Raw genomic sequence first — 24,380 nt, 5'->3', positions numbered from 1 at the left:
TAACCTTTCCACCTACCACTCATGATTGGCTGAGAGGCTGTCAGGTGATGTCAGAAGTCCGTCTAGGTCACAGAGACTACATGATCCCTCTCTGCTTCTGCTCTTCTAACTTATATTTCTTGTGTCAGTGACCATTTTTGTTCGACAAAGACAAATTGAAATGTTTTTGTATCATGAAAAACTTTTTGGAAATTTGGGCTGAGACTGGTTTGTTCTGAATCGGCACTCATCTCTAAGGCCTGGTTCACATCTGCGTTTGGTAATCCATTTGGGGAGTTCACTTGGGGACCCCAAATGGAATACCAAACGCATTAAGCAATAAAAGCACACATAGACTATAATGGGGTTTGTGTGTTTTCCTCGCGATGTCCGCAAGAATCATGTGGAGAGGAAGGTAGTTCATCAAGTACTTTCCTCTCTGTATGACTCGTGCGGACACGGCACAGAAAACACACGGACCCCATTATAGTCTATGGGGTCCATGTGCTTTCATTGTTCACTGCTTTTTAATGCATTCGGTATTCCATTCAGGCGGTCCCCAAGCGGACTCCCCAAAGGGATTACCGAACGCAGATGTGAACCAGGCATACCAAAGATACTGAACTATAGTGTTGTGCATGGCAGTATTGCAAGGAGAAAGTCTCTGTTCTTCAAAAAGAACATTGCTGCCATCTGCATTTTTCTAAAAACCTCATACCATGTCTGAAATACAGTAGTGGAATTATCATGGCTTGGGCCTGTTTACATGGAAAGAACAATAAATTCTCAAACTCCTGATTTTTTGCAGAATTGGCTGGCCATCTAATGTGCAGATCTTATGGGACAGAAGGGTTGGGTCTGTTGGATTTCATTACGCCTGATCATTTGGTTGTCCTGGAGATAAGCCACTTTTAGAGGTATCTGGCAATGGCTTACTTCCCTCTTCCCATTTAGAATATATATATGCTTGGTTGAGTACTACTTACATGTACATTGGGGAATTAGAAAAAAATAGCTGTCGGACTGTGGCTATCTGGAGTGTATGACCAGCTTTAGGCTAAGGCCCCACGGGCCAAAAACGCCTTGCTAAAATGCTGCGGGAAAATCCACAGCTGCAGCGTATCGCGGTTCTTCCCACAGTGCTTTGAACAGAAAGTTCATGGATGTTTCCTTCACTGACTTTCTGTTCCCATTATATATATGGGAAAGCTGCTGGCATTTCCATAGATATAATTAACATGCTGCGTTTTCCAAAATCACGCCAGTTTTGGAAATCGCAGCATGTTCCCGCTGCGGATTTTAACGCAAAGTGGGCATGGGATTCGCATGAATCCCATCCACTTTGCTGTTACTGTAGTATAACACCACGATTTTTCTTGCGGTGTTTGCGTCCCTTGGGGCCCCGACCTTTGTGTGCTACTTGGATTGCATTGCATAAATGGATTGACTCAGTGCACTCCTTTGAGTGACCTGTCACATGACATTCATACAAGTTTAAAGGTAGTGCACTATAAAGACATCCTTCCATTCTAAGTTATTAAAATCCAGAAAGTCAAGTTAAACTTTCTTCCATCTATAGCTTTCTATTCCACGCCTAGCATGTAAAAACAGTGTAGAAAATATGCAATGGTATATATTGTCTAGATAAGCATCTATTCTTGTTCTTCATCACATTTATAAAAACAACGTGTTCTCCGGTTTTCAAATGAAGTTTCCGATGAACGGGAGGTAATGTAAAACCTGCTGCTAGACCCACATTTTAATGCCTGTAAATCCAGTTCATGTATGTACCTGACCTTTATTTGTACATCTTTAAAATGTGACAGTTGTCAAGCCAACAGGTGTTCTCTGTAAGAAGTATGCTGAGCAGAGTTCTCCGAAAATCAAAATAAGATAGGCCATGAGTGCAAAGAATAGGAAAGGAGCAGATGTATGAATGTTCATGGATTGATAGTACTGAGCCTGACATTCTCTTAATCAGCCCCTGCAGTGTGTTCTTGTATCCCGCCAGCCTTGTGCTGCTAAAGTATGTTGGGAATGGAGTTTTGCAATCAAAGCCTGGTAGTCAGGATATTGAAGTTTGCCTGGTTAGGGCCATGGGTACGGCCTCCTGCAGCACTAATGTAACAGACTCAGACTTAAATGAGTATGGTGTCTTTAAGTGTTAAGCTTCTGTTAACCTGTCTTCTAAAAGATCACTTTCCTGGTAGTTTTGCCTTAAAGGAGATTAACTACTGCTCTGGAAATGTTACATTCGCTACGCTACAGGGTTGTAGCAGTCATTGTTTTAGATCACAGGAAAACCTTGAAAAAGATTACTTTCTTACTTTAATTGTCATGGACAATCCTTTTTTGTAGGAAAGGTCCCCTAATGATAAGCTGATAATAGGGGGATACTATGGCTGGGCCCTACACCAACTAGCAGCAAGTGTTTACTTTACCTGCAGTCCCACCACAAGTGGATTCAAAAATTGTAAAGATTTCATAAATATCAATGGTCTTTCCATGTAAGGAATGCATGAATATGCATGAGGTTTCACTAATAGATAAGGATCATTAAAAATGTATTCAACAGGTCATCCAATTGTGCATTGATGGGCTACGTGATGTCACAATCTTTCCAAATCACTCTAATATAGATAAAAGTAATGAAAAAACTGATAAAACTGTCAATAAATGAGTTGATGCTATTGCTATTTACTGATTCGTCCCCTACTAGGGTTAGATTGATAACTTTCCAATCCTCTGAACTAAATTCACAGTATTATTATTGTACAAGTGCAGTTTTCCTACAGTATAATACATTTTCCCATCATAGGTATACAGTGGCAGCCCAAGAACCTGAATGGAAGCCTAGGATAGGATGCCATTTATAAGTACTCTAGGTTGTGCCTATTTCTTTTGATGTGCCACTATGCTAATACACAATTGACTACTCAATAGCTAGTTACAATTAGAAGATGTCAAAACTGGTTACTACAGACAGAGCTATGGTCATTATACACAGAAAGACTGATGTATTGCCATTATATTGTTAAAACTGTTGGCAAATTAAGTGTAATCTGTTTTTATTGGATTTAGAGCAAAATGATAATGTTGCTACATTAACAAGTAGGGAGCCTGCTTATCAGAAGGCCAAAAGGAGCCACTGTCATGATACTCCACAACGTATATAGCACCACAATTGTCATCAGCATTTGGTATTGGGTATGAATGTAAATGTGATGGATCAGTGCACCACATAATAATGTGGAGCAAAGAACCATTGGAGATGATGAAACACTAATAGTTAAATCAGGACATAACATACTAATGTTTCTCCAAAAGATGTAAGGCAGCACACCTCCATGATCTATTGTTGCATATCTATAGGGGTGTATGGGTAGCTATCACTACCAGCACCTGGACCTGCTTCATGGCATAAAGTGGAGGATGACATTCTTTTATTACTCATCTGCTACTTATTGTAGTATTCCAATAGCTAGTAGCTGATATTTTACTCACCCATCCACTCCTCTGTCTAGACCGGCCTCTGCTGCCACCTCTAGGCGGCGCTACACTTATATCGCAATGCTGAAGAACGCCAGGACGTTACATCCAATGCCCTGGCGTTCTTCCGTGTCAGGTACAGCATGTCCTGAAGGTAGCAGCAGAGGCTGGCCTGGACAGGAGCTACAATGGGTTTGTAAATTATCAGCCGCTACTTAGAATAATACAATAGGTAATAGCTTAGCATATCACTGTGTGTGGCCACAGAATAATCGACATGGTTCGACATTTTTAGGGTGAGGACCCGCGGTGCGGAAAAGCAGTTTTTTTTGCCTTAGATTTTTCAGCCGTTTGTTGAGCCAAAAACAAGAGTGGATTAAGTAGAAGGGAAAAGTGTAAGTACTTCATATCTTTTGGCTCAAAAACACCCAGCACAACAAAAAACTTGGGGCTTTAACTTTAGGCCAAAAAACTGCTTTATTTCCGCAACGTGGGGTCTTAGTCTGCAGAAAAAGAGCTATACCTATACAGAAAACGTCATCGTTTCTATAAGCATAACTGACATGCTGTGATTTTCAAAAACGGAAGTGTTTTTGACATTGCAGCTTTTCTGCTTCAGATTTTTTTTTTCTGCATTGTCTGGATGGGATTAGCTAGAATACCATCCACTTTGGAGGTACTGTAAAATGCAACACACCAAAACGCTACTTTTTCGCAATGTGGGTCCCCGGCCTTATGGTGTTTTTACATGCATTTCTGTTAATTTTTTTTATTTTGCTGCATTTTATATAAACTTTTTTTATGGGGGGGAACACTGCCACATGGATTAACTATGTATTTAAACATGCTCTGGAGAACCCTTTAATGCTTTAACCCCACATTGTGGAAACACAGCTTTTTTGTTGTAGCTTTTACTGCAGGATTTTTGAACCAAAGCCAGGAGTGGATTGAGCAGAAGGTAGAAGCATAAGTACTTCCTCTATATTTCCCATTCCCTTTGTAGCCACTCTTTGCTTTGGCTCAAAAAACACAGGAAAATATGCAACAAAATAGTTGTTTTTCTGCAACTCTTGGCTTTAGCCTTAAAGTCCCATAAGAAACATGCTGCCTTGAAAAAATGGCCTCTGATTCCCAAAATGCTACAAAAACTGGCAGGGTTAATAAGTAGAGGTGGTGTAGCCTTTGTGACCGGTGAAAACTATGTGGCCAAAAACTGCCTTGAAAAACTGCATCATGTGGTAACTGCCTGTACCCTGCCACTAGGCATTAAGCCACCCAGCAGAAATGCAGCTTTCTTTGTTCCAGTTTTTGCTTTGGTTTTTTTTTAAGCAAAGCCAGGAGCAGATTGAGCAGAAGGCAGAAGTATAAGAGCTTCCTATATATTCCCATTCCTTCTGTAGCCAGTACTAGATTTGGCTCAAAAACACGGCAAAATCTGCAACAGAAAATCAGTTTCCTCAAAATGGGGCTTTATCCTAAAATGGGTTGCACAAGCATACTCTGACACCCGGTCTGACATATGATGTGAAGAGATGCAACTGTATGCTGAGTAGGAAGTTGCAAAGGCATCTGAAAGACACTCAGTGAGTATTTAATAAAATTGGACCAGTGTATAGTACTTATTGGGTCACAGAAAATTGCAACCCCATATGCAGTTGCATGTCTCTATGTTCAGTGTCAGTGGAAGAATAAGCCTGGACAACCCCTTTAAGTTATAGCAGTTTCTATTTGCATAGATCTTGGTATTTTGCAGACTAAATAAATGCATGGTAAATAGACATAATGAAAGGGCTGTAAATGGTTGCTAATACGCCATATCTTTGCAGACTCTCAGCATAGCAATTCCAGCTGAATATTTCTGGCCCCTATTTTGCTGGGAACCCTATTCACATGTAACCTGATTGCCGCAGATAAATATCTCACGTCATTACATTTAAGTGAATCAATAATTTATGTTCCGCTCCCCTCTCAGCTCACCACACACACGGCGGAGAGCGACAAACGTTCCGTTAATAAAACAACAGTAAAACATTGGCTTACGTATTGCAAATCTGCACTCATTTTGTGCTTTTATAAAGCAAATTTGTTAAAATTAGTCTCCAAATCCACTTACATCGGCAGGAGGTAACTAAACCTGGGCTTTTATAACTCTGTTGTGTCAAAACTCATAACATGTCAAAGATTTTTCTAGAGGTCCTCATACAGGGAAGATGTGGGGGAGCCATGATTTTAAGAGTAATTTCACATTGTAAATGAAAAAAGAGAGGCACGACTGTTCATTTGCACCAATCATGCTTTCCTTTCATCTGCTCTGATTAGGCTTGGTGCGGTTTCATCAAACTACTCTATCACTGAGCTGTCACTCGAGCCTTGTGTTGATTGAAAACAATCAGTGCTCTGATGGCACAATTATTCTGACCCTTTAACTAGAGGCTGCTGTGATAATGAAAGGTTGATTATGATAGTTTGTGCCTCTTTCAGTTTGCCAAGAAGGTTAATTTGGGCATCAGACGGATGTTTAATGGGCGCTCGCTGCCTACACTGAGGTAAATGAGAACGTGCAGTCTTCTATATTGCATGGATATAGTTTGCCTGCCAATCACTGTCATTTAGACTTTGTGCTTTACACTCTGGAAATCACATTTTGTTTTTTTTTTTCCTCCACTGGATTTAATTTATTCACTGCCCTGAGGAAGTTCTATCACTCAGTGACCTTCACAGCAGCCTTTCTAGTTCCTTTTTTTTTATTCTTTTTTTCTTCCGCAAGAAGAAGAAAAACATAGCGGGAGCCAATTATATTTTATTTTTCTCTCACATAGATTAAAGAAACAATGGTGTGTGGTTACTTACGAATCCTACATTTCTCTTCCTTTTCTCGTTATCGTAATATAGGATATATTATATCCTCAATATGCAATTGTTTCACTTTACCGCTGTATCTGACTTCAAATAAACATCTTGCTGTTATTCTTGGTAGTTTGATACTTAGTAATTATATTACCCTCAGATCAGATGTAGCATGATGGTAGTAATATTATTAGCCGTGGTATGATATGTTGCAGGTACCCCACAGTCTATAATAATTGTTCCCCACAATCTTTCCTGAAGTCACTAGTTGCTGCTGTAAGATGAGATTCCCATACTACACCAGTAACACAATACTCCTTTCTGGGTAAGCTGGGCTTTTATAGTAAAGTGTAGTTTTCTAGAACCTTGGAAGGTCCATTTCATTTAGCCATAATGAGAACCCTAAATATATCCTATGACCTTGTGAGACCAGCATATAGGGGAGATTTCAGCCACGTGGCTTACTACGGATTGCTGCCATTTCACATGAAGTTTGGGAACCAAGTGCTTTATATGTCTTTGTTACAAATTAGGGGTAGACATGGTAGTATAGTAGAAGAGGTTGCATTGTCGCTAGTTGGTGAAGACCGGCCCCCTGACGGTACAATTCTATTCTATTGTCTTGTACTGTGAAGGAAGGGAGAAGGGCATTGCTCACTGCTCAGTGTTATTGAAGGGTAGTCAGGAACGCTCCCCTGAAAGTACATTTCTATAGACTTGTACTGTGAAGAGAGTGAAAACTGATGGCACCCATATCTCTGGAACCGGGGAAGATACCTACAAAACTGAAGATAGGGCATGTTGAATAGTTGCAAAGCTGTGAGAGAACATGAAGGGTCCTCTTTAAAGGTGGGTGACTAGATAATAAATCAGTATGGATTTTGTGTTGTCAGTACAAAGATCTGACACATGATTTATGCTTGTCAAGAATTGCACACTATAGGTGGTGGAAAGACAGTTTAGACATCTGTATGGGAAAGGGGTATTTTCACTTAGAGTAGTCACACTATGAAATGTTTCAGTCGTGGGGTAGGGGCCCATGTCTAGCTGGAGATGGCCGGAGGCTTGCAGCAACATAATAGAGGTCAGGGAAAACCTGATTCCCCAACTGCTATCTCCACTATAGACCTCCAGAAGCAGAGATCTGCACTCTTCTATGCTGCCTATGGATAGTGCCATTAATGGAAAGGGGCCTGGCATCATGTAATGTATGTGCATTTCCCTTTCCACTAGCAGCCTGCCCAGGGAAGGTGAGTAATAATCACAAACACTTATACTCACCTCTGAGTATAATTGTTATTTTTACTCACCTCCACTGGGCCTCTACTTATACTTTCGGGTCTGAGGAGGCTGGAGGGGAGCATTTCATACTGTCAAGGGGGGGAGGGAGGCACTGGGGAGCAAATTACACTGTGTGGGGCCATTGTGGAGCATTATGCTGTGTGGGGCCATAATGGAGCATTATATCTGGGGGGGGGGGGGGCTCTGGGAAGTACATTATACCGTGTGGAGCCTATTCACTATTTATCTTACACACCATCTATTTTATTGCAGCCAGTGGTGAACCTAGCCTTCCTTTCTGCTGCCCGAGGCAGACGACAGGCCGCCCCCCCCCCCTGCTGGACTGAATATGGGGGGGGGGGGGGGGTTGCTAGTGGTGACATTACAGTGACTAACATTTTGTTGTGACTTACCATCTCTTCTCTTTGGACCGCCATAGCCACTTCTTCCAGCTCTTCTTGTCCCTGTAAAGTTTGCAACATAGACAACTTTGACTCCTCACTTCTCCAGGCACCTGACCCATATCATCCTCACCTACACAAAGCCCATTAAATAGTGCCCCTTATTAATAATACCCCCCTTGTATTAATAATGCCCTTAATATCCCTTATATAAATAATTCCCCTTGTATTAATGATATACGGTGTTTGTATAGGGGCTATTAGGGACATTATTAATACAAGGGGGATTATTTATATAACAGTTATTAGGGGCATTATTAATACAAGGGGGTATTTAAAATCCCCCCCCTTGTATTAATAATGCACCTAATAGCCCTTATATAAATATCCCTCCTTATATTAATAATGCCCTTGATAGTCCTTATATAAATGCCCCCCTTGTTTTAATGAAGCACCTAATAGCCCCTATATAAATACCCCCCCCCCTTCTATTAATGATATGCGGTATTTATATAAGGACTATTAGGAGCATTATTAATACAAGGGAGGTATTTAAAATACCCTCCCCTATGGTATTAGTAATGCTCCTAATAGCCCTTATATAAATACCCCCTGCCCCTTGTATTAATAATGCCCCTAATAGTCCGCATGGGAACCCCCCAGAACGGATTACCAAAAATATTAGCAAGTGGTATGCAGTGATAGCACACCGACCCCATAGACTATAATGGGGTCCGTGTGCTTTCCATGCGGTGTCTGCAGAGAACATGCGGACAGAAAAGTACTTCACAATCTACTTTCCTGTCCACATGATTAGTGCGGACACCACACGGACCCCATTGTAGTCTATGGGGTCCGTGTGCTTTCACTGCACACCATTTGCTAATGCGTTCAGTAGTCTGTTTGGGGGGGGGGGGCCATGCGGACTCTCCGAATGGATTACCGAACGTAGATGTGAACCAGGCCTGAGTGTGTAGGTATATAGTGTGTGCAGTCCCATCCACACATTGCAGTAAAGTACACACAGCAGTGCACTGCAATTTCTAAAACTGTTATGGTTTTGGAAATCGCAGAATGTCATTTATACCTACAGACACATCGGCAGTGTTCCTATAGATATAAAGGAAGCAAACTCCTCAGAGGAAACATCTGTGGAGTTTCTACAATAAGCGGTGTGGGAAAAACTGATGCGTTGCCGCCGGGGTTTTTCCTGCAGCATTTTTTTTTACTGTGGGATGCTACATGGGGCCTTTGCCTTAGTGTCCATTCACATGGTGGAAAATGGCGCTGAATTTTAACGCTGAAAAAATGCCTTCCATTAACTTCAATGCCTTTTTCTGCTAGCAGAAAAAGGAACCCATTGAAATCAATAGGAGGCTTTTTTTTTCAGCGCTGAAATTCCACAGCAAATTCAGCCCCATTTTCCTCCGTGTTTATTGAGATGATGAGGATGAGGCCCAACAGCGATACTCAGCTAAAAACCCTGTGTTTTTCATTGAACTTTTGATGCATTTTCCTTGCACTTTCTCCCGATTGCTTTAGCTGAAAGTAACCAGCCATGTTCTTAGAAGCGCACACATTTAGAGTTTGTGGCTGTTTCACATCTTATTTTTCCCTGCAACGTGCGGATGAGGTAAATTTCATTCACTTTGTTGATTCTGTAAAACACTTTTTTTTTTTTTCTGTAGTAGCCAAAGACGTTGTGTTTCTGCAAAGTGGGGTTTCAGGTATTTATGGCCTATACTGAGCATAGGCCATAAAAACGTTTAACCCTGGACAACCCCTTTAAGGGTGCATTCACACTGAGTAAACGCTAGCTTATTCTGAACGTAAAACACGTTCAGAATAAGCGGCGTCTAAAGCAGCTCCATTCATTTCTATGGGAGCGGGGATACGAGCGCTCCCCATAGAAATGAATGGGCTGCTTCTTTCACTCCGTGCAGTCCCATTGAAGTGAATGGGGAGTGCCGGCGTATACGGCAAGCTCTGCTCATGCCGGAGCGTACACGCCGGCACTCCCCATTCACTTCAATGGGACTGCACGGAGTGAAAGAAGCAGCCCATTCATTTCTATGAGGAGCGCTCGTATGCCGGCTCCCATAGAGATGAATGGAGCTGCTTTAGACGCCGCTTATTCTGAACGTGTTTTACGTTCAGAATAAGCTAGCGTTTACTCAGTGTGAATTCACCCTAATATGTCCCACACAGTTTAACATCCCCTTTCTGCACAGAATGTTACCCCATCACTGCTCCCACACAATATAATGGCCCCGTCACTGTTCCCCATACATTATGGGGGAGTAGTAAAGAGGCCACTGTATGATTGGGAGCAATGAAGTGGCCACTGTATGACGGGGAGCAGTGAAGTGGCCATACAAGATTTGGCCCAGACAACCCCTTAAAAGAGGTTGTCTATAAACAGGATTTATCACTGTAGTGGCCACCAGAGAGGTGTTAAAAAAAAAAAAAGTATACTGACCTGTCCCCAGCACCCCGTTGTCCCCAGCCTGTATCTGTTCAGTCTCATGGTGGCAACTCATTTCTGGAAATCCTGTACCTAATTGGTCTCAGCAATCACAGGACTCCCAGCAAGGAGGCACGAGCACTATACTGAACGGACACTGGCGGCGGACAACGGAGACGGGTGAGTTTGCTTTTTTTTATTTGTTTTTTATTTTACACCTCCAGCCTGGCACATGAGTTGTTCCAATTCCTGGAAAACCACTTTAAAGGATTAATCCATGTTTCTAATATTGATGGCCTGTCCTTAGGATACACCATCAATATTACATCTGTGATGATACAACAGCCAGGACCTCTGCAGATCAGCTTTTCCAGGACAGAGCAGCTACAGGTAATGGTAACATTTCTAGGAGCCGCACTGTTCACTTGCCATACAAGGTGTAGCAGTAGGTTTGGGTAGTGCAGTGGTGCCCATGGTATAGTGAGTGAGCAGCATGGCTCCGGACATATTACCTTTAGCCGTCGTGTCTCGGTACCGCTGATCTGCAGGGTCCTGACGGTGGGCCCTAGACACCCCAGTCCGACCCTGTAGATGTCTCTTTTTTTCACTTTTAACTTGGCTGAGTTTTGGCTAAGGACACCTCAGTATGTACCTATGTTGTGGTCAATGTAGATAAATGTAAAAAATTGAAAGGATAAAGAAATCAACAATGTGATTTTTTTTTATTATTATTAACACGAGAAAATACGTTAAAAGGGAATAACTAAAACATGTTGAGTATTCCTTAAGTATAACTTTCGGTGAACATCATCACAATCTGTAAATGCCACATACTAAAACAATTTGAGTCTTCAGTTTTACGGGCCACTTTGTGCTTCTTCTGCTCACTGACTTGCTATTGACATTTACTTTCGATAAACTGCTTACTGGATGTGTGTTTTAGTTTAATAGTTAATGATGCTATGTAATTTAGAGGAAAAGCGCACCCCAGCCTCGGAAACATTACTTTTTTTTTAAATTATAGAGAATGTACACACGACTGACGTAAGAAAATATTTAGTTCTTTTAAGTATAACGATAGAGCAGCACATATTGTCTGCTGTCAGTTTCTCCTTTTTTTTGCCTTTTTGGCAGTGATTTTGACATGCAGTAGTTGTTTAGGATTATGTGTATTGGACAAAATCTCCGTGAAATTCTTGCTATAAAATGAAGCTGTGACATCATAGAATATTTAATGAATGAAATCAGCATTTTTTTTTTAAATCAGACAGCCCACTTAGTCCCATAAAACAGGATGGCTTTACACTTACTTTAGAAAATTGTTTTATGAACAAAGCAGTGGCCCATACTGTGAAAAGTGATCAGTTCTTAAAGAGAACCTTTCTTTCATGTCCTCATCAATCTGCGGTATTATATAATGCTAGAAAGTACAAGTCTATGGAAGAGTATAGTTAGGGGGCGTTCCTCACAGTCCATGGATGATGCTGGGCTGTAAGGCTTGCCCTTCTGACAGTGGGTAGATATTGGTGCTGAAATTAACGTCACCAATAGCTCCAAGATCTGGGCACGTATGGGGAAAGCAGACAGTGCACTGAATTCAGCGTACTGTCAGCATTCTAGCGGTATATAATAATTGATGAGGACGTGAAAAGTCCTCTTTAGTTTAATTTTTAAGAACCTCCAGTATTCTGAACTTTACCTGTGCAACTTCCGCCCCATACATCAACCTAAAATCTATGAGTTTCCTCGGCCTTTGTAAAGTCAGAGTGTGTTTGTTTTGGTTTTTTTTATATTTAAAGGGGTCTACCACCTCCCCAAGTATATTCAACTGTTGCTACTGTGTTAGAGAACTTTACAGTGATAAACAACATACATTTATCATTATTAGGGGAGGGGGGGTTATGCATATTAGGGATTTTCTGTACTCAGGGCAGATCTTTTAGCTGTGGGACCGCTGCTTTTGCTGCTCAATTAGGATGGGTGATGTCATAGCAACTTCCACTGCATGGGGTAATGTAGGCAGAAGGTGACCGGGGTCTGAGCATCAAAAGCTGTGCTATAGGAGTTGAAGTCCCGCCTTCAGTGCACCAACTGCCTGATTTGCATAAGATTTCAAAGATGTTTTACAAAATTATTGAAACTTTCATCTGAAAAAAACCCCCAAAACTTTAGTCTAAAGCCAAACACTGCATGCCGCCAGTATCAACGTAACACTATCATGGTGGCAGCATCATGTTAAGGTGGTTCTTCTCCGCAGTGGCCTGTGAAAACTTTGTGTAAGTAGAGGGTAAAGTGAATGTGAGACTGCAGTGAGGCTGCTGGGATACTGCAGCTGCTTAACTCTGCTTCACTGTGAGAGAACTATTATATCAAGGTAAGGCTCTACCACTGCATAGAACAAGGCAATAAGTCAATTAACTAGTTACCAGCATTCTTCTCCACCCTCCCCTCTCCATAGACCTCTATGTGTAAGGCAGAAGATGGATATGGATGCTGTTACAGATAATAGTCTTAGAGAAGGTAATGAGGAGGTTAGCAACCTAGTAATTGGAAAAGGAGGCATATAACTTCTTGAAAAATGACTGTAATCCATGAACAAGTATTTAACTTAAAATTGTTCCTTCTTTTCAGTTGGCTGTGAGATGGCTGGAGCACAACTGCCGCTATCAGTATATAGATGAATTGTTGCAGTATGTACGTTTCTGTCTCATGGATACAAATACTCTTCATACTGTCGTCCTTTCCCATCCTTTGATCCAAGCCAGTGAAACAGCAACAGCACTAATTAATGAAGCCTTGGAATATCACCAAAGTATCTATGCACAGCCAGTGTGGCAGACCATAAGGACAAAACCACGCTACCAGTCCAGCACACTTTATATTGTTGGAGGGAAGAAAAGGGAGATCTGCAAAGTTCGGGAGCTGAGATATTTTAATCCTGTTGATCAGGACCATGTTCATATTGCAGGAATTGCAAACTGGAGTGAACTGACCCCTATGCCAGTAGGGAGAAGCCATCACTGTGTGGCAATCATGGGTGACTTTTTATTTGCAGCAGGAGGGGAAGTTGAACATGCCACCGGGCGCACCTGTGCAGTGAGGACAGCATGCCGATATGATCCTCGCAGTAATACGTGGATTGAAATAGCTCCAATGAAGAATTGCCGGGAGCATTTTGTTCTGGGTGCATTGGACAATTGTCTTTATGCAGTAGGAGGCAGGAATGAATTACGACAGGTACTGCCATCAGTAGAGCGGTACTGTCCAAAGAAGAACAAGTGGACTTTTGTTCAGTCTTTTGACAGGTCTCTTTCGTGTCATGCTGGATGTGTTGCAGATGGCCTTCTCTGGATATCAGGTCAGTGCGACTTGTTATATGTATACAGTATATGTCAGATTAAAGTGCCGCTACAGTTTAAGGGATCATGCACACTACCGCTGGTGACCATCAGTAATTTCCATTGCTATTGTCAGTTACAAAATTTAAGCAACGGACACTAGCTGGACCGTCCCAAATCCATTAAAATTTCCATTCATTTCAATGGGATTTTATCTTGTGTACATTAGTGACCGTTAGTGTCCGTTTTACACCAAATACGTCACATGTCCGTTATTTTTCGCAGACAAAAAATTTGAAATGTAGAACCATTAAAAAAAAAAAAAAAAAAAAAAAAGATATTCTTGTACGTCAAGCGTACAATGTAACATTAAAGTCTATGTGTAACGGACAGTAACAGATGGGTGTCTGTTATACTGTCCGCTATTGCTGTCCATTTTTTTTCTGTGCATGCTCAGAAAGCATAAACAAAAAAAGCAAAAAAAAGTATAAAGACACGTTAATATCCGTTAGTGTCTGCTAATATCTGTTATGATAGGTGTACATTTTTTTTGTTTTTTTTAATGGACGCTACCAAAACGTATATCCAAAAGTAGTGTGAACCCAGCCTTACTCTCTTGTCTGATCTGTGGAGAAATGCCATGCATGCTAAATCAACACTCGCTGGAACTGTTCAACTCAGCATGGATCTGAAGATGAGATCAGGGAGTAGCATTAGAGAGATATGATAATACTCTAAAAGGCGACAGAGTATATAGCATTGAAGACCGCTAACATGTCCTCAGTATTATATTTCAGTTGTACATGGTCATTTGGGTTGTGCTATTAGTTGTCTTTTGCAAATACATACTTTTCATACCTAGTAATAGTTCTAATGTGGTTTCTCTGTGGAACTGTTTAGAAATGAATAGGAAACTTAGCATCAAACAGTGAAGATCCATAATAAGAGATAGCAAGTGGAAATGATGTAAAACCTACAAATAAATACAGCTGCCGGAAATATTCATGCAAACCAAGTATAGATCATTCATCTTTTCGCAGGGATATGTCCCTCCACAGTCCCTGCTTCTTCCCCAGTCCTTATTCTGGACAGTATTACAATGTGTAGATATTGCAGTAAGGCACATTCTCCATTATTTTTGCACAAATTTTTGTTACTCAAACACATATATATATATACACACAGTATATACACACACTATGCTGCTGTATGTGACAGCATACAAGCTACAGTGTATTTACATTAAATAACAAATAGAACATTTAGTCACCGCCATCCCCTTTGATGTATATATCACTTATCTAAACTAAAGAGTAGGAATCTGTTGTTAGTCAGTCTCCTCCATCACTTACGTGACCGATTAAGTTATTGTTTGTACCTTGAATTCCTTGGGTCAAACAAAGTGTTAAAGTACAGAATTGTGGAACTGTGTTGACTTGCAAATATGTGACATTTAACTTACCATATTAGATGTACAGTATTTGATATCTTTAGCTGTCATATCTTTTCCATCTGAATAGTCTACAGTTTTGTTTTCTTTTCACAGTGGAAGTCAATTGCAGATGTATGCACCTGTACAGCATAGGCATACAGTGGCATACTTAGTGCATTGGTTTGACACCACTGTCCATACACTTCAAACACACAGGATAAGATAAGATAAGATATAACATAATATTTAAATAGTTCCATCATGGGGAACTTCAGTGTGTTACAGCAGTGTATATAATACAATAATAGTACAAGAAAAAGACATAAACCTCAGAATAGAAGATAAAAAAAAGATACTAAGAGCCATAAAGAAAAAAAGAAAGACTTCAAGATCATTTACTTCTCTGTGCGGAGTGACCTTCTCTTAACCTGATGTTAATTATACAGCCTGACCGCAGTTGGGAGGAAGGACCTCCAATAGCACTCCTTCTCACACTTGGGGTGAAGCAATCGGTCAATGACAGTACTGCTAAATGCTGTCACAGTCTCATACATGGGATGGGAGTTGTCATCCAGCATGGAGCTCACCACGGCCAGTATCCATTTGTCATGCACCACCTGTACTGGGTCCAGGGGGCTCCCCCTTGCCCTTCTAATCAGCCTGTCAAGTCTATTTCTATCCCTGGCTGGTATACTACTCCCCCAGCAGGCCACACTGAAAAAGATGGCTGATGCTACTACATTGTTGAAAAAGGCCATAAGTGCCTTCTGGACTCCATAGGCCCTCAGCCCCTGACCCTTTCTGTGCAGTACATCTGTGTGATCTGCCAAGTTCAGCTTATTATTGAGGAGCACGCCCAGGTACTTATACATCTTGACTTTCTCAATGCCTGTCTTCTGGATGTCCATGGATTCTGAGCAGGTCTCTACTTACTAAGGTCCACCACCATCTCCTTGGTCTTCCCAGCATTAATCCTGAGGTGGTTCCGCTGGCACCATTCCACAAAAAACAGTATGCTATATGCCTCTAGTACAATGCTATAAAACCTTTGTATACTGCCAGAAAGGCTCCATCAGACTCTAATTATATTCTGTCTTAATTTACATAGCATCTGAAAGGTCAAAATAAGTCTTTATGGCTGTTTGAAAATTGGAGGCAATCGTACAAAGTAGGGCTGGACAATTACGAACTAAATCAAAATCATGATTAATTAGGCATTTTACCTCAGTTACGATTAATGGTGATTATTTAGGTCATGCACCTTTTCAAACCACACCCCTTTTAAAATATGAGTACGTGTTGGGGTTTCATTTGGACAGAACACGTCTGAATCAAAACTGCTATTATACTCAGGGGTCTCTTCATAAAAATAGTGTTTATTCACCTCTCCTGCACTCCACCGTGCCTCTCTGTTCATCCCAGACCTTCTGCCTGATGTCAGGGACCACTGATCCTGTGATTGGGTGATCACATGACATTGTGCTGCATAAATGCAAGTCTTGTGATGCCGCCTGACACGTCACCACTGAAGCCTAATTGCAGGCCTGAGTGGTCCCTGAAATCATTCAGAGGCCTGAAAGAGAAGTGGGAGTTGTTCTGCAGTCCAGGAGAGGTGAGTTACACAGTTTTTTTTATGTTTGAAAAGACCCTACAGCAGTGGTTCTTAACCTTGTTTGAGGTACTGAACCCACCAGTTACATATGCACATTCACCGAACCCTTCTTTAGTGATAAATCAAATATGGTTTATTTCCAAATTCAAGACATAGGTATATGTTTCTTCACTGGTACACAAAATGAACCGTGCATAGGGCCTAGGGTTCGATCGAACCCTGATTAAGAACCACTGCCCTAGAGTATAGTAATAGCAGTTTCGGTTTGGATGTGTTCGGTCTGAACCTGCAAGTGGAACCTTGAATATTGTAATAACTGAGCAGAACAAAATCACATTGGTTATCCAGGTTGACATTGGGTTTCCATTAACTACCTAGTACAAAGGTACAGTAAAGGAACCTCTGTAGCAGCACTATTACTTCTGTATGTGCTAAAATAAAGTCTAAATTAGTTTTAGTTAAAAGTTCTTGAAACTTATTGTTCCAGTTTTAATATGTTGCCGCCATAGTTTTAGTTAATGTTGGCTTTCTCTGCTAGAGTTTGCTAAAGTTCTCTTTTTAGGGAGGCTGATGAGTGATAGAATTTCTCTTTTTTTCATTACTGCTAGTTTTTCAATAAATCAAGTTGGGTTGATCGACCTGCAAAATACAAAAAAATTGATGTTCCCGTTCCAAGAAAATTAGAAGTCACACGGAAAATACAGAAGATATTGTAAAATGCACTTGAATTCTACATTTCCAGTCAATCAAAAAAGTAGTATCAATTTTTCAAGAGCGTTTAAATGAAAAGAGATTGTCATGACCACCTGCTTGAATGCATCAATAGGGTTATACATCATGAATGAGGAGTTAACATGCGATAATAGTCACCATAATCTAAACATGGCTGAGTATTTTGTATAGAGACGTTATTAAACCACCTAGGCATGGTTCATTTTATTGCAGAGCACCTTGCAGCTTAGAGCTGTCATTTCCTAGCCCAAGTTGAATAGGCACTTGAATCATGACACTCTTTATAGAGAAATTACCAATTCTTTCAAAAGACTGCTCGCCGAACAGTCCTGTCATTGTACAAAATATTGGTATTTATCATTGAAATAACTTTCTTTTCACCTTTCCAGTGGCATTCTTTCAGTCTTTTGAGAGGTTAAAATTTTCCGTTGCCCGTGGTATACTTTGACTAGCACTTCAAGGATGAAACACAGTACAGTTAATTCAAATTTTTGGCAGAATGTATTTTAAATTTCATCTGTGTCACTTCAAAGTTAGAAGAAAAGTTGTTTTTGAAAATTGATTCTCATATAAGATGGCATATTTAATGCCAGATGTATCTATAGAATGCTCGCAAGATGCAGATTATCCCCCTGGGGAGGCAGATCAAAACTGCCAATCAATAAAATATACTTATTAGGGGAAACCGAGGAATCTGTGCAACTGCTTTGATTGCAGGGGACAGTGTAGCAGCATGGGGTACCATAACCTAAGAGCAAGAAAATCAGCCTGATGACTTTCAAAGCCAAGAATATTGCTGTAGGCAAGGGTACTCCACACTAGGAAAAATTACAACATATATAGACTGTTAATAATTCCATATCTATTTTTGTGTCGTCAAATCTGTATGCAAATCCCCTGCATCTCATTTCAGAAGATTAATCTAAAAGTGAAAGAAGAGGTATGTGAAGTGCATAAAATTATCAAGGACCTCCAACATTGCAGTCGAAATGTAAAATATTCAGGAATTAACTTCTCCTTGTTTTTGTTTCCCGTGCTTTGAGAATGTTTTCCTTTTTTTTTTTGCAACAAAGGAACAAAGAGTCTGTAGCTACAGAGGATGCAGAAGTATGAAATGTGTATGATAAAAACACAGTAACTGTGATGTCACTGGGTACACTTTAATTCTGTCAAAGGATATCTTGTTGTATGATACAGTGTAGCCCCTTCTGCGGTTATTTACGCTTAATAGAAAGAGAATGTGGAGATCTCATGAGATTCCTAATGTATTCAATAATTTGTATTGAAGTCAGAAGTGATGACATGGGAGTTCACAGTTTATTACTTCAAGGAGTTCTTAATAAGCATTGTTTGTACATTATATCATGTTCTTAAGCTATTGTTGAGCACAGTGCTAGTACATATTAGCATAATACATTGCGTGGGCGGTAAAGGAGGATATTGGGAAAACACTCAAGTAGTGAATGTCAAAAATATTATAGTAATATAATCAATAAAATAATATCAATCATGATGTCACAGTGAAAAAAAAAACTTTAAGGGGAATTGATCATCAGCTTTACATCAGAATACTGCTGTACATTTTACAATTACATTCTTCCATTCTCTGATCACCTTTCCGTTTTTACAATCTCTTCCCAGCATGCGGATAGCTCCTTCAGATTTTGACTGGAAAGCTGATTGACTTGCTCCCTACCTTGCTTTCCCCCTTTCCATACCCTATCTAAACACCTTTCCTCCTTTCCTATTTCCTTCACTCACCTCACTGAAGCACGTCCCAAAAAATGCAACCGTCAGACACCAGATAGCAAAACAATAAACTACCTAAATTTCGCACAGCGCTAAGAGAGAGGACTAAGGCTCTCTAAACGCCCCGGAAACTTAGTTTTAGGAATAGATGTTCTGCAATCTGAAATGAAAACAGCTAAGCGCAGAGCTCAGGGGCCTAACTAATACTACATACACAACTTGTTGAAAAATTTGTCCTTACTATTATTTCGCTTTGAACCAACCAATATATACGTGTAAAAACTAAAACTTAACTTTTATTGAATAAACTAAACAAACAATTGTGCTTAAAAGATATGGAACACTGTCACGGAAATATCTATACAAATGGTGTATGGGAGTCACTCCAAGTTATATCACTCTTGTTTATCAAGAGAGGTAGCTGTTCTTGCTCTCTCTGACGTTAGGAGGACAAGAACAGCTACTTCTCTGAAATTAGGGAAAGTTCAGTGATACAATCAATAGGTTGTGGGTAGAACAAGTTAGTTACCCACTGACCCTTGGTAGCATCAGTGAAGCAGACCACATACAATTGTGCCTGGCTAAGTTGTTAGTGAACCACAGGGGAGTTGCTGATACAACCACTACAGTGACATGCGCATACGACCCAAGTTGCTGTAGTGTCTGTACAGTGAAACGTACAGCACTTTAGATTCAGTATGTGGTATATCAGTTTTGTATCCTTTAGTCACTTAGCCTAATTGGATGATATGGAGTGTGCGAACCATGGCCACATGTAGTGACCATCAAAGTAGGAACATGCAACCGATTCCCACTAGAGTTGAGTGAATTGGATTCTTTATAGACAGTATGTTTGGTTTTTTTTTTGCTGCTGGGGTGGTTCTGCTTCACATAAATTAACCTTGATTGCCTGTACTAGCCAGGCTAACACTGGTAAAACACGAACGGTATCTTCTTTGGCTCCAGTAGGCTATACTGAAAATGGGAAGCCTAGATGATAGTTGGCCTGTATAGGAATATATAAAGTGACGAGAAGTTCGTAGGAGTTTTTGCACAAATGAGTGATATAACTTGGAGTGACTCCCGTAAACCATTTGTATAGATATGTCTGTGACAGTATCCCATATCTTTTAAGCACAAATGTTTGTTTAGTTTATTTAATAAAAGTTAAGTTTTAGTCTTTACACATATACAGTATCACAATGATTCACGGCTCGATGCTCCGGTAAAAATGTATATACGTGAAACTGGTTATGCACGGATATAGCCTACTGGGTTTAGGCAAAAGACATAATGCATGAGAAAAAAGATATATCCAGCACAACAATAGATCCAGATAAAACTTAGCTTTTAATGAATAGGAACATTTGGTCCCATAAAAAACCCAACACAGACATCGAACAGAAAAACAAATTCAGCGTTATTCAAAAAAATTCATGTAGACATACCGGACTAACAATGACGATGCGACATACTGAACCGCTTACGCGTTTCAGAGCCTGAGCTCCTTACTTATAGCAAACGCTATGTGTGTCATTCGTTTTCACGGACCCAGAGACATACAAAATATGGAAAATTAAATAAAAAATTGATCTGCATTTCACGGACATAGACTGTCTAATGTAGCCTTACATTTTTTGTTAGTTGGCTTAGTAAATTTGGTACATTTATTGAAGCACACCTTACGTCATGCCCACTTTCCATAGAACCTCACCTCTTTTTTGTACAGTTGGTAAAAGTACATGAAATGTGTCTAAAACATTTCATAAATTTGGCGCAATGCTTGTTAGTCTAAGGGCCCACGGCACAGTGGGCAGCAGCCAAAAATCACTGCCGATTATCCCTTGGTGGAAATACATTGCGGTTTTTCACAGACAGCACAATATTCGGATACAAGGGGAAAATGGAGAAAGTATTTTTAAACAAGATCTATAAAAAGTATTATATTTGCATGGGAAATTTTCAGACTGTTTATGTCTATACTGCCTTATTATTAGTTAATACATTGTTTAGTCTGGTAAAATGATGGCCGTGCTACTCTTAGCTTTTCTTCTACTATACAATCCCTTCACATGCACACACATATTTTGCCAAGGGCCTCCACAGACTTTGATTGACTTTGTAATATGTGATAATGTGTTAGACCATCTTCTGTTGATAAGGAGACTTGAGATCTTTCATTCCAAAATACATTTAAAAATGTCATCCTTTTATTTTACAACCTTTGTACTTTGATGCAAATTCACAAGCCCCATGAGCAACCTGCAGTTCACTTTCAATGTAGAAGATGTCATTAATGACCTTGCCCTGCCCTATTCCGCTATTCCCCAAGTGAAACTTTTTGAAACCTAAAACAAGAACAGAGAAATAAGTTTTGTGAGTGACATTTGTTTTATCCCACTGATAAGAAGAAGAGTATTCTCATGTCCTCCCTCATGTGCAGTCATTCAGTCCACACTTGCTCTGGCGCTTTAAACTAGTCCTTCAATTCCTAATGAGATCATATTCCAGACACGGCTTATGTTCCATCGGACTTGTCAGAATCCTCATAGGTGGTGGATTACAGTAACATGTCCCTGAGCCTTACCAGTAAAAGAGATTTTTTTTTCTACTTTTCATCAACCTTACCAGTATTAGAGGTATGTATACTGTATATATATTTTGTTTTACTTTTCATCATTTGCCTGGTAAATTGAAAAATGAAGCAGCTTTTCACGTTTTGGTTTTTTTTTTTTAACATTTTAAAAACATCACCTGTTTAGTTACAAAATAGGCAACTAGGGTCTACAGTTAACTTGATGAGGTCTATGGAGGTGTTTTTTAGATGTGCTTTGTGCATGGAGGTAGCGTAAATAAGCTGTGTCATCATTGACACTATTGTCATGAGTGAATGCAATGATAGGTCAGTATTGGTATCTATAGAGGTGTTATCTTCAATGTAATCCTGTCTGACTGCTTACAGAATGGACAAATGCCAGTCTATTACCAAGCTTAGCAGCTCAAATGAAAATTGTAAAATAAAAAAAAATCAGTTCTTAAAAAAATATTAAAAATATGTTTAACACAAACATTTGGTTAATAAAATAAGGTAATTTTCTGGTGACTTATTCCCCTTAGTTAGGAACCATTCACACGGAGTAACGTGCCGCGTGACCTGGCACGTATACGGCGTGTGAGATTTTGAGCGCCGTAAAAGCTCCCATTGATTCCAATGGGAGCCTGGATCGTATACGCCGCGTTATTTTGCGGCCGTGATTTTGTGGTTAATCTGGTTGCTGTATGGAATTGTCTAAGCATTGTATATACTGTCACAGAAAATGAGCACTTACGTGGCGTTATTTAAGTACCGTAGCCTACAGTATGTACTGTGAGCTGCAGGGCCTGGTATACTCTCTGTGTGATGAGCATTTATCTGGGCATTATGCAGAGGCGTAACTAGGACTGGCGGGGCCCTGTGGTGAACTTTTCACATGGGGGGGCCCCCCTCTGACCGACACCCGCTGAAGACCCCGACCGACCCCCCCCCCCCTACTGCGCACTCTATTATGCCCCATAGTGGTCCCTGCACACAGTATAATGCCCCATAGTGGCTCCTGCACACAGTATTATCCCCCATAGTGGCCCCTGCACACAGTATAATGCCCCATAGTGACCCCTGCACACAGTATTATGCCCCATAGTGGCCCCTGCACACAGTATTATGTCCCACTGTAGACACCCATGAACTTTTCTCTCTCTTTTCTTTGATCTTTTCAGACCCCAGAGCACAATAATTGGAGACCCAGGGGGATAAAAACTTGAAAAACCAATGTTACTTACCTATCTTCAGCTCCACTGCACTCCTCGGTGGCGTTGGCCTTCTTTAATGACGTCCAGGACGTCACATGACCCAGAACATCACATGACCGGGCCCTGCGTTTCGGGTCATTTGACGTCAGGGAGCGTCCAGAAGTAGGCCCGAACCAGTCCAGAGCCCTCTTACCTTTCCTGGACCCCCGAAATGATGTTTGTGGGGCCCGCGGCGTCACTTAGGGACCAGTACAGGCTGGAGTAACTCCAGCCTGTAAAGGGGAAAAAAACACAGTGGTAGCGGCTGTCGCCGGGCCCCTAATGTCCCAGGCCCTGTGGCAGCCGCTATCCCTGCTACCCCGGTAGTTACGCCACTGGCATTATGTGATGCTGCATGGACACTGGTGTGCCACTATTTGGACACTACAATAAGACACATTTTCCCTTTCCATCAGTGCACTCTGTAGTCTTTTTGTTGCAGCAATGTGATATTATAAATGTTTGAAAGCAGTATAAGTTATATGTAAATTATTCCAAGTAGCTGCGGTGGGCGGGAGCAGCTTTAGCCTAGTCACATGGTCCCTGATAATCACACCTGCTGGACATCATTGACATCTGCCCCATGATGTCAGTGAGCGAGAGGACTGTGAGATGTCAATACTTTATATGTCGCTAAGTAATGCAAGCTAAAGACGAGTTCACACCTGCGCCGGGTCTCCACTTTGCAGGTTTCCGTCCCGAGAAACTGGACAGGAGATGGAAACCGGCAGTCAGTTTTCAAACCCATTCACTTGAATGGGTGTGCAAAGTGTCTGCCTGTGAGTGTGTTCTGCATCTCCGCGGAGAAACCGTTTGTTTTGTTTTTTAAAATGGTTTCACATCGGAGACTAGAAGACGCTCACAGGCGGACACTGACTGCCGGGTTTCCGTCTCCTTTCCAGTTTCTTGGCAGAAGACGAAAACCCACAAAGTGGAGACCAGATGTGAACCCGCCCTTAGGGCCAATAACCTGACAACCTCTGGTGTACTGACCATTATAATACAGGTGAAATGTATAGTAACATGAGATAGTCATTACTGCAATTAGAACTGCACGCAGTGTAATCCCAGCCTCAAAGTTACGGTTGAATATTGACTATAAATAAATGTGACTGTACATATATACATGCTATTATATAAAATGAAACATTCATTATAACTTTACAGACTTTATTTATATTTTCAAGGTAAGGCTTGGTTCACACATCAGTATGCCATCCGTCCGTCT

The 24,380-nt window shown here is 40.8% G+C and overlaps 1 protein-coding gene across 2 annotated transcripts in view; it reads left to right on the top strand.

Moving 5' to 3' along the window:
- Positions 1 to 24,380, top strand: part of KLHL32 (kelch like family member 32) — a 157,851-nt gene that overhangs the window by 117,202 nt on the left and 16,269 nt on the right. For both annotated transcript variants that reach the window (XM_075268195.1, XM_075268196.1), the window contains one exon: positions 13,093 to 13,819. In XM_075268195.1, the coding sequence (XP_075124296.1) occupies positions 13,093 to 13,819 (727 nt within the window). The remainder of the gene's footprint in view (positions 1 to 13,092; positions 13,820 to 24,380) is intronic.

Source organism: Leptodactylus fuscus, chromosome 3 (genome assembly GCF_031893055.1).
Source record: "Leptodactylus fuscus isolate aLepFus1 chromosome 3, aLepFus1.hap2, whole genome shotgun sequence".
NCBI classification, from domain to species: Eukaryota; Metazoa; Chordata; class Amphibia; order Anura; family Leptodactylidae; genus Leptodactylus; species Leptodactylus fuscus.
This window is presented reverse-complemented; position numbering and strand designations above follow the sequence as displayed.